Source organism: Halichoeres trimaculatus, unplaced genomic scaffold, assembly GCF_033239565.1.
Source record: "Halichoeres trimaculatus isolate MK-OKI-2021-1 unplaced genomic scaffold, fHalTri1.1 fHalTri1_scaffold_7, whole genome shotgun sequence".
In the NCBI taxonomy this organism is placed as follows: domain Eukaryota; kingdom Metazoa; phylum Chordata; class Actinopteri; order Labriformes; family Labridae; genus Halichoeres; species Halichoeres trimaculatus.
In genome coordinates, this window is record NW_027437185.1 from 13022154 (window position 1) to 13034191 (window position 12038).

At 42.8% G+C, this 12038-nt stretch overlaps 1 protein-coding gene across 1 annotated transcript in view; it reads right to left on the bottom strand.

The window, feature by feature from the left end:
* tenm1 (teneurin transmembrane protein 1) overlaps nt 1-12038 on the bottom strand; it is a 206940-nt gene that overhangs the window by 173668 nt on the left and 21234 nt on the right. Inside the window, exon 3 of the mRNA XM_074674832.1 lies at nt 10699-11037. Within this exon, the coding sequence (XP_074530933.1) occupies nt 10699-11037 (339 nt within the window). The remainder of the gene's footprint in view (nt 1-10698; nt 11038-12038) is intronic.

Sequence of the window (12038 nt, forward strand, 5' to 3'; positions counted from 1 at the left end):
ACCTTAATTAACCGTAACAATTAATTGCTGTCCAAAGTCCTATTGTGGCTTTTTCAATTAAAAGAAAGCTGCCTGTGACAAAGGTTGCACTCAAGATGTATAAATCATACCGACTTTCTCCAGTGTGACGGAGAAGTCTGTGCCAAAGCAAAGTGAGCGACTGGAATAGCACCATCTTGCACTTTTTGATTCTCACTTTCTTTCTGTCGTCAGTACAGATCTCGAGCTCTGCTTTCAATGCAAGCTGTGTGCTCATGCATGTTTACCTGCACATGTAGGACACGTGTGTGCGTAGGTGTCCGGCTTTCCCACCAGCAGCCCTCATACTGGTCAGCAGATTGTTGGGCGAGACCCAGTGGACCATTAGCTGCCCGTAGCTGCCAGGGCTGAGAGCTGATAATGACAGGTGGTGTACGCACCCTGGAGGTCTGACAGGCTCAGGGCACCGTGCCATGTAACAACAGCCTTTACCACTGGCACCATGGCTATAATGGCAGCCCTTAACACTGGCACTGGCACAGCTATGGCAGAAGTATCCCTGGCAGTATCACGACGGCTTCAGCGAAGTAGCAGCTATTACTACAAGCAGTTAAACTAAAATGGCAGCGACTGTTAATGGTGGGGAAACCACTATGCTGCCATTACTATCACTCATCCTCTTGGAAAATGCATTCAATCCCTACCCAGGCTGCAGATGACAATTCTGATTATCGGAATAACAATGAACCTGTGGCTGTGTTATTCAGACAAGCCTTTTCACAGCAGAAGCCTGCTCAGAGACAGGTCCCATTCATACACACCGAGGACGGCATTGTGTGGCACATAAAGGTCCTGATTTGCTTACTTTTCTTTTCCTTTGTCCATTGTTAAATAAGGCCTTGGAGCTGCCCATTCATAGAAGACGCTGTCTTTTCTCCATATCTGCACAGAGACACCCCCGGCAAACAAAAAACAAATTTCAAATTTCTTTAATTCCCTCTCCCCTCCATCGCAGCCATTTACTTGTCAATCCAGCTTTGACACAGCTGCGTTTTCTACCCACCCTCAAAATTAAACACCCCACTGACCCCTCACACAGAACACAAAGCAGCCAGGAGCATGTGTGGGCATCAGTGTGTGTGTGTTCGTACAGTACAGGTACCTTTGTATCCACCGCCCCCTCTCAGCCTCTCCCCCCCAATGCAGAACACTCTGATTTGCACTAATCTCTCGGTACACTCTCAGGGCTATTGTTCCTTTCTGCTGGGAGCTTATTCATGTGCCACTCACCATGCCCTCCTCTCATTTTAATACTCCAACAGCGCTCGGAGCTGAAAAACAGTTTTAAGCCCGCTTATTCGACTGTTTATTAAAAAAAAGAACCCTCGCCTCTTTCCCCTCCGCTGTGTAGGTGATCGTGGAATTCCAAGGGATGTGACCGCTTATTAAAATGGCAAGTAGCGGCTGGACTCTGTGATGTTTTCATCACACAGTTTATGTATACAGACAGCCCGCAGGCAGCCGGTGGACAGTATGAGATGAAAGCTACGGCTGATGTTCTGATTTGATGACTGTTGCTATGGCAGCGAGATGAGGATGAAGAAGGGGTGTAGGCATTCAGAGAGAGACAGACGGAACAGAAAATTATCCCTGTCTCCCTCTTTCTCAAACACACACACACACACACACACACACACACACACACACACACACACAGACATGCACCCACATCCCTTACCCCCCATCAACTAGGAGTACAGTCCAGTAGGTCTTCCTTTGGATCAGTGAGCTGTAAAGGCCCATCATTAGGACAACAGGGTGGGGTCCAGCAGTCTGACAGCTTGTCAGGAACAGAAGGCTGCATGGCTAACTATGTGATGAGACGGCTATTAAAGAGGGAGAAACCAAACAACTGCACCCTCGCTACAACGAGGCACCTGGCGGATTCATGGTAGCTCTTCAGCCTTTCCTGGATGGCTGAACGAACGGTTCAATAAAAACGGTTTCTGGCTCCAGCGGACGTGTTTATAGCGTTTCCTCTGGCCAAGCAAGGCACCAGGGTTAAGTTGATCATCTCTCACTCTGGTAAAATAGCCAGGGGAGTCCGTGTACCACTAGATCAACTCTACAACTTAAAGACCCTAAACGTTACAGCTCAGATGATCGATATGGCACTGAGCAATGTTCTTTACGAGCTAATAGACAAATCCATTCCTGCAAAACCCCTTGGGCCTTAGGAAGGCAAGAAGGAACTTAGAGTGTGCTGCTGTTTGCCTGGTTGCCACTTAGACCCGGGCTTGCACGCACACACAAACACACCAGGGAGCTCAGATGAGACACTGGGATTGAGCTTGTGTGTCCGTGCGTGTGCATATGTGTGGCTGCTTTGGCACATCAGCGGACATCTCTATCTCTGAGGGTGTATTGTAGTTTCCTGATTCCACTGAGGTTATCACGGCTGCAGAGCTGCCAAAAGGAGATTTGTGTCTTTCAACATCAGAGGGAGAGGGGAAAAAAAAACACATAAAGCCCCTTCCATTCGCATTGCTTAAATGCTCTTATCTTACACTTTTGGATAAGGGAGCTTACTTGAAACATTTGTAATTCCCTCACTATCTAATTAAAAGTTCAGATTGCCTAATAAATGCCAGAATTGCATCATAAAGTAGCGAAATCCTGAAAATCTGACTCCCATCAGAAATCTAATTCTCTGTAACACCTGTTGCAATTTCACCAGGTTCCATCACTTTTATCTAAATGCTATCTAAAACTTGGCTGTAACAGGTATCACATGGATGCTTCCTAAAATTACATTCAGTTTAAAAGCCAAATCTTGCCAGGCCTTTCTGATGGCGGCTCTCTAATATCCTGCGTAATGTCTTTACTTGCCAGCGAGCCTCTGTGTCTTCCTATCTTCTCTGCGCCCTCTCTTTGTCTTCTTTTTTCCTGTGCCGCATGCTTGCTCATTAAACAGCAAGGTCAGTTTTTCACTCTTCTCTTCCACCTTTTGTCTCCATCCCCTTGCTAACCTTCTGCAGCACTTACTTGAACACAACTTGGCCAAACTTGACTGCAAAACTTTGGCACATCATTATAAAAATAATGGAGCATTTTTTTATAGAGGATATAAGGGCCCTCTTTGACATTGTGCAGTCCCCAGGGCCCTCAAAAGACCTAGTTTATAGCTGGCATGTAACATTTATGTTTAAGGTAACATTCATGCTTGTCTTGTTTCAAGGCAAGGTCAACAGCTGCTCTGTGAAAAAGGCTTCAAATGACTTTACTCGAAGGTCTAATGGCAGCGATTTACTTTGGGCAAAAATGCCTCATTTATTGTTGGTAAGTACAGTCCTGGCAGGCATCTACTTTACTCCTTAACAGCGCAACTTTCTCACTCTCATTCACTGCAGAGAATATTCATTTAGCTTAGCCTTCAATTATTGGACAAGCACTTTGAATGAGATGGAAATTAGGGAAGATAGATGTGAAAAACAGTCTTCTGGCCCCTTTCTCTAGCAATTATAGCACATTTTGAATTAGCAGTAAGTGTGGAGTACAGCTGGAAAACACTGCTGAAAACATTTACAAATGCATCTACAAGATCCCTCCTTATGCATATCTGTTTTTTCCCTCTTGTGTTTCCTGACAGACAATTTGAAACTCCAATGTATGTGAAATAGCAGAAAGCTGTAAATCTGAAGAATTGAAAAAGCAAATAGTAATAAATTGTTGGCAGTTTTCGCCATCCATCTTGGAAAACTCCTCAGTTGGAAAATGCACATGCGTTTCACACACAAACAAAATAATTAATACTTGGAAGAAGATTTGTCGGAGAAATGAGTGTGCTCAAATTGAATTCGAGAGGCACAAGCTGTCAAGTGTAAATAAATTCATGGCTGACGACAATTAACAAGGAAGGTCTTGCATTTCTGTTCAAATTACTTTGTCTCAGTTGAGTGTTGGATCACATGATCCTGGGCTTTTAATATTCATTCAGTGACATCCTGCTTTGAAATATTCATTCAATATCAGTCAGTTAATGAATAAATATAATACCTAATAAAACCTGAATACTGATGCACATCTTTATTTATTTGTTTTTCTTACTTCAGTGCTGCCTGATATCCCTGGGCATGTTGTGTTTATGGTAGCAGAAGCGCAGTGACATTGCCAGGTCAGATCAACAGATGTGGGCTGACATGTCTCCATGCAGGAGGATTACTTCAGACCAATGTTTTCAGATCTGCTGCTTTCATAAGGCTTGATTGCTAACTTGGGGACTCTAAATGTTTGAGGCAATTTAAAAAACCCATTTTCTTCAAGCCATTATCTGCAGTGTATGGCAGAAACGAAGCACTCAAACCTTTCCAGTGTATTAATTCAGCACTGCGATCAGACACTTGTCAAGTTTTTAAGAAATAATAGACGTCCTACGGCCAATCAGAATCAAGTGCTTACTCAGGCCGCGGCAATTACGCAGATATTTGCATTTTGGTATGAAACGTTATCTAGCATAATGAGTGATAGCGGTTTTCATTGGACTGCTGTTTGCATTTGCCTGAGAACACTTTCTGCTCCGAGGACGATGTATGTCAATCCCAAAAGTGAAGTGAACAAAAAAAAAGACAGACAAAAGCCTGGAGTAAATCTGCAACTGATTAAACTAATGAAAAGTGGTCAATTAATTAGCATCTCATTGTAAGACAGTGTTGTAACCCAGATAATAAAGCTAATGTAGTTTTTTTTTTAATTAGTCCACACTGCAGAAGACTGACACCAAATCTATCCGCTCCCGCTCTAATCAGCTCTGCTTTTCTCTTTCTCTCAGCATTTACTCCAACACAGAGGACTATCAATTTTGCAATTCAATTAATGCCATGGTGACTGTAGGACTGCCCATTGATTACGGGAATAGTTTAGCAATTTTGGACATGTACTTCTACTCACTCTCTGTCAGAGGGTGTAAAACTTTTTCTTACATTCCTTTGTGTTAAACTGAGGCGGCATTAGCCTAGCTTAGCATTAAGACTGACAGATGAGGAAACAGCCGACCAAGAAATGACTCATACGAATAAAAACCTGAAACTGATCTCATCCAAAATCCTTGTAATAAAATGAGATAGGGGAGACCAGGTATGGTTGTAACATGGGGAAAGTTGTAACACCCCAATATCCACCAAAAACGGAAAACACTAGAATCATATAAATGTTTCAGCATTTATCCACATCCTCCTTGAACATGCACAAGGATTTTCAGGGCAAAAAACTGCATCTGCTTTCGACTGAGAAAATGAAGGGTGATTTTTAATTTTACTTTCTATGCTCTTTTATGCTGTCACAACCAGTATCAAACTAATAACATTTAATTGATTTTGATATTTTTTCAGAATAGGATGTCAAAGGTGTGCTCTCACTTTTTAAGCCTCTGCTCAGGTCACTGACACTGGATTGCTAAACATTATCTCAGAAACCGGATCAAAGTTATTTTATTTGCACCAGGTTACCTTAAAGGGACTGTGAGGAGTTTCTAAGTGATCTTGAAAATGTCTCACTCCTAGATATATGCCTGATCATGATCCACAACATAAAATACGGATATCAGCACCATTATAAGTTATTTCAAAATGCTATTTCTCAGCTTCTATGTTGGGTCTACCAGGACCCAAGTAGTGAGAAGAGAAATCATTTTGTAGAAATGCTGGACTGTCAAAAAAAAGGACATAGGAGCAAAAGTAAACTCAACAGTAGAGCACGAGCTACAGGCTAAAACATGGGTTAAACTGTCTGTGCTAATGTTCATTCAGTCAGCAGTTATTCTGCAGTGGTCTGTTCAAACTTGAGAGTCTATCAATGAAATAAAGAGAGAGGTAATGTTAGCTCTGCTTGGTAGATGACTGACAGGACATAGTTAACCAGGATTCACCAATGTAACAGGTTACAAACATGTCTTAGAGCACTGGGCTGCCAGTAGCGCTACAAACATAGTCAGCTACTAAACTACGGTACAAACTTACAAAGTTTTCTTGTTCTCACAGTTCAACCATAGCACTACAAAACCGCTACAAAATGCATTATTTTGTTGCATTGTATCTGGTAAACTGTTGTCTTGAATGAAGAAAAGTAGTGTTGAAAGGAAGATCCGATCTCTGTTCATTTGCTGCAAAACAAACACCGAACGCAATCACGTTGAGAGTCATGTCATCATGACAGTGTGTGCACGACTTCCAGCCAAAGCACTGCAATCCACTTCAAATAGATAGTCGTCAAAGCCTCTTTGAGCAAATAAGTCAGTTCATTTGTGCTTGGCAAATTGCAGCCTCATGCACACACACCTTGAGTCAAACTGTGGGTTGCAAGGTCACATGGAGAAAGGTCTTAATATCTACGTAATGGTGTGTTATGAAATGTGAATGTGTATCTTGATTGGGATGGAACGGTTCATCAAAAAAAGCCAAACCGTTTGGTTTACTTGATTCGGTTCGGGGTGCACTGTGTTTTTTGGATGTGCCTGTGGCATTGTATTGTATGCATTTTAGATTTAGTGTGAGCTCTCAGGTGAGAAAGTGGTGGATAGAACCGCAACTGAGAAATGCCATTTTAGACCCCTTTGTTTTTTGTTTGTTTTTTTTTGTTTGTTTTTTAAAGTAGTTTTTTTTTTTATTAGTGACTAATCTAGCAACTTTCTGGAGTTTGGAGACTCTGATCTTTGATTATAATCTCCTCAGTGAGCACCAGGTGCTGCCATGAGCCCCTCCCCCTATCCAAAACCCATAACACAGAAAGACAAGTCCACCTCACTCACACTCTACATCGCACAGCCGCTTTTCATTTATTTGGGTGACTTCTGCTGGTCCTGCGCCCTCATAAAGGAGGAGGATTGATATTTTGACATAAAAAACAAGAATTGATGGAAGAAATTTCATTTGTTATTCTAAACATATTTATGGTGGGTAATTTTTACCTACTTCTTGTCTCTCTCTCATTATTTCTCTCTCCTACAGTGTCCACTTCAATTACATGCAAATTGATTATTATGCAAATTAGCCAATGGCGTCACTTAGCAACTTCTGGAACAGCCAATAGCAACTTTTCTTACTGAGGCGTTGGCACCAGCTTTAATAATGTTTCAAAAGGCAAACTGCCTTATTCTTTCAGGTTTCACATGACCTCACGCGGCAAAATTGATTAAAAATATTGTTAATGGTGAATTATATGGTGGGGTATTAAAACTACTAACAGCATTACGCCAAATCTAAAAACAGTGACCACAAAATTGTGATAAGATCTGAACAGTGGATTTTGCAAACCTAATTTTGGTCACAGATGATTTGGCATCTTCGGTACAAAATTCAAAAATGTAACCCTAATGTATTCATTGAGACTTTTTTTTTTTCGATAGGGCTGTTGGGTTTTGAAAGTCTTGGGAGTTTCCTTTGAAAAATAAAAAAATGTTTGCAAGCAGGGATGTATTCCATTCTGAGCTGAATATTAAAAGAGGACTATCAAACTTTTTTAGGTTTGAATTTAATCTGCAGTAAACAAATAATTTGATTCAAAATTTGAGAACACTAGCTCATAAAGCAATATTGTGACAAACACCTGGTCTTCCCTATTCAGTGAAAGTGTGAGGGATAAAAACACCTTGTGCCTTTGTCTTGACAATTACTAAAAATGAAGAGTCACTTAGCCTGCCTAATCATTAAGACTGAAAGATGGAAAAAAGCTGAACCTAGCTGGAAAATATATTTTTCCATAACTGTGTTTAACAGGTAAAAGGGCTAAGTTAAAAGGAATGGAGCCAGGCTTTGCACGAAGACTCAAAGAGGAAAGAAACAGGAAGTTTAGCTCCCTAAAAAGTTAAACTACGAACATCAAACCCAGTACAAAAATTATTTCCAGAATTTGGTGAAGACAAATTTGATTGATCTGTGAAAGACTTTTTTCTCTTAGGTCTGTGTGTTCAACACAGAAAGAGAGCAGTTGGCCCCGCTTAACAAAGACACAGGAAGAAACTAACCATCAATAAGTGCTTTCATTTTTTTCGAAAAGGAAATGTTGAATGATTTGCACAAACGACTGAAAGGCACCTGATCCAAAAACTTTTGATTTTGAAATGATATGAGTAAAAAATTGTATGTCCGTACATTTTGGTCATTCACTGAAATTGTGTGAGAGTGTGTGAGAGTGTGTGTGTGTGTGTGTGTGTGTGTGTGTGTGTGTGTGTGTGTGTGTGTGTGTGTGTGTGTGTGTGTGTGTGTGTGTGTGTGAGTGTGTGTGTGTATGTGTTAAAGCCGCCAGTAAACTCTACTTGAACTATACTTTGTCTTTTTACTGCCAATCTTCTCCGATCTGACGTTGCGCTGTCGTCTATTCGGAGGTTCATGTTTTCCTGAGATTGTCAGTAGGTCTGACTCGTCTTCCACAAAACCCACAGCCTCTCTCAAGGGAGGTGTCACAGTCGGACACAGTTGCCCCCCTGCTTCGCCTCTCAAACATCTCCACCACCATCCCATTGTGAACACTTGCACATGAAAGAGATTAAAGATAGACATCTCTACATCACACAAAAACTTTATCTCTTTCTACTTTACTCTATCTTAATCTATCTCTCCTTTCCTCACTTTTCTCACACTCTGGTCCACACATATACACGCACACAAACTGACTAAATTGACTTGTCAGCTTCAATCAGACCAGGAACAAAAGGATTCCTGCCAGTTTGAAGCTGACATCATTAATGGGTTTGGGAGGGGGCACGCTCCGAAGACAAAGGGAGAGCAAGGTCGGGCCGACTTAAAATGCACTTTCATTTTGGCAGAGACGTTAGCTTTTTGATTCCAGCCCCTTTACGCCAACATCTTTTTTTGCGAGTGGCTCTAACTTTCATTATCACGGGGAACAGAGGGGAGTATGAGACTTTGTTGTGCTGATGGAGAGAAATGTGACATCCATAATGCATTTCCTATTAGGGGATGCCACGCATGGACACACCTGGCCACGTGTCAGAGAGGGAGAGAGATGGACAGGAAAAGGATGAGAATAAATGGGGTGTTGGAGGTGCGGAGGAAGAAAAAAACGTTGCCAAGTGAATTACACCGATGCAGGAGGAAACGCAGAGTGCGAGGTGATGCTTGAGTGAAAGGAAGAGCGTGTACTTTGGAGAGATTGTGTCAAGGGTTGGAGAGCTGTGGAACATAATGTACAGCCCTTCATGTGACATATGAAATCCACACATGAACCAGCTCTCTGGTGCATTGTAGCAGCAAAGCTTTGAACATTTAAATCCTCTCCCTGCACTTCTCTGACTTCATCCATCCTCATTTGCCTGTGTTTCCTGTGCCGCGTGCCCATCTGCCTCCCCCTTTTGCAGCTTTTATTCTGACCCTGGATAAAGATGAAGTCCCTCATCTCAAATGGTAATAACTTTGGTCCATATGCACACAGCCATCACAAATTGATTACTGTGTAATGCTGCGAGCGCTCCCACTCCCTCTTCCTCCCTTCCTCTCTTCCATCTCATAATTTTGCAAAAGGCTGATTCCATGTCCAATCCATCTGTCATTAAAAAGCACCCCTGGGTGCAACCAAAACATAAACAATCAGGTCTTAAACCCCCTCTGCCATGATCTCTTCCTCCTCCTCTCTTCCTTTCACCATCTTTGTCTAGCTCTCACTCGATACCAGCTTCTCCTTCACCTGTTTTACCCTCAACCACTCATTTCCTTTTATTCTCATTCTAATTATACCATTACATTACCATTTCTATTCTCTCATTAGCATATTTTGCTCTCCTTGTCTCTTATTCCTCTCCTCTCGAAATTCTCCTCTTCCCCCAGCTCCTTCTCTTTTCGTCACCCGTCCTCATCTCAGCCACTGAACGCGCTCCACCTTTTTTTGCAGCACATAAACAGACAGTGCCCTTGGGGATGGGTTTGAGAGCTCTGTCTTTGTTTGTGTGCACCTCTAACTAACTCTCCATCTGCGGGGAGCCAAGCCAAGCCCAGCAGTGCAAGACAGATAGCTGGCACCATCCCAGACTCTTCTCTAGTTGGCCCCATATCTTCACCCCCGCCTCTCAACTTCTCCTTCCTCCCAGGCTGCAGTTTCTCCCACTGAGGCGGTTGTCAGCTGCCCTCAGGCAGCCACTCACATACTGTAGATGTCCGACCCCTACGATTCCTCTTCCCTCAAAGATTTAAACCAAAATCTGCTTCCTCTTCCAGAGGATATTCAATCCTTTTCAAGCTATATGCTGTGGATGTTCGTCACCGGACTTTCCTTGGGCTCCTATCCCCGGTCGACCTCAGGTTCACCTCCGATACCAGCTTACTTCAGAGGATAAATAACCAATAGCACCTTCGATGTATTTAGTCACATCAAAGAGCTTTCAAAGGCAGAGGAACTCCAGCATTAGCATTAGCTCCAACTGAGAATTTCAATCACGTAATAGCCCAAGGCTGTAGCTGAAAACTTAAAAAGGGTTATAATGTTATATTTTGTTTTTCTTTGAGTTGCCCAGTGAAAACTTTCTTCTCTTAATAATATGAGACTGTATGCATGTAAGTGTCTGACTTCAGCATGCTGCTCACTTCTTACATGCACAAAAATGAATCATCAAATGCACCATAGTATCTGCTAAGCTGAATTTTTATCTCCCCAAGGCATTGAGCAGCAAAGTGATGAAAGCTTTTACAGAAAGGAGAGAAGTATTGAACTCACCATTGTCAGGCTCAGACTTCCTGTCATGTTCAGTGTCAGTGAGGGAGAGGGCGGAGTTGGCGCGGCTCGTGAGGCAAGAGCTCTGCTCAGACTTCAGGCCGCGCATCCACATGTGCTGCAGGCCGTGAGCAGGCGAGGGGTCCACCTCCGGCTCTGTGTCCACATCCGAGCTCACTCCCAGGGAGTAGGTGCGGCTGTGGATGTGAGCGGCCGGTCCGGAGCACAACGCCTCCTCCTCCTCCTCCTGATGCTGCTGTTGCTGCTGCTGCTGCTGCTGCTGCTGTGGGTGGATGTGGTAGTCCGGGCTCCTCAGCTGCCCAGCCTTACAGAAGTCTAAATCTAGAGGTGAAGGAGAGACATGCATATTGAGATCGTGCACACACAGCGACAAAGCCCCTAAAGCCGGCGTGTGTTTTTATTTGCTTCTGCAGCTAAGCTGACCAGGTGTTTGTCAAAGACAGGCATTTACAAGCCAAACACTGAATGCCACCCAAATTACCTGAAGAGACAGGCTGTTATTTGAACAAGCATTTATTAAGTTTTGCAGCAGAAGCCCAAATCAAAATGCCACCCTGGATTGTTCTTAACCATTTGCAGTGAAGCTATATCCTGTTCAAGCTGGCTGATGTGTGTTATCGAGCCGAGGATGTATTGAACTGCTGCTCAAACAGAGCACTGATCTCATCTATATTCTCCTTGGTGGGGTGAAGAGATCAGATAAAGATCAAACCTTATTAATATTGACTCAGACTGAGGGAAAAATTGAGCCTCATATGCTTTCAGGTATTAGAATGCCCTCCAATCCGGAGCATCACCCTGTTATCTGAGAACATCAGATATACTGTGTTAGTCCTCTCGTTACACTTCAATTCAATTCCATTCAATTGAGCTCTACTCTTTTTTTCCCTGCAGAGGCGGTTGAGTAAATTTTCTTTCCTGCCACCTGAGCTCTCTGTTTAAAATGTACAAGTGGAAGTGATGGAAGTGATGGAATTTAAAAAAACCAAAGCCTAAATTGAAATCTATACAGATGTTATTGCAGCTTTGCACCATATAAACTGCACTAAGAGCCGGGAAAAAAGGAAGACTTCTCCCTCTTCTCACTTAGTGCAGTTAATATGTGTGTTAGGTCAGGTCCTCTGAACACAAACCGCAGTGTTTCAATAAAAGCCACAGTCCTGTTGACCACTCCATTGACCAGCCTTGTGTCCTGCTGTGCTTGTTTGATGGGGTCGAGACCAACTGTGGTTCACACTCTGTTCCGCTAGAATTAAAGCGGTGCAAGATTGGTCACCACTACACACCACTGTTTAGCTCAAATTGGCTGCAAGAGGGCAATT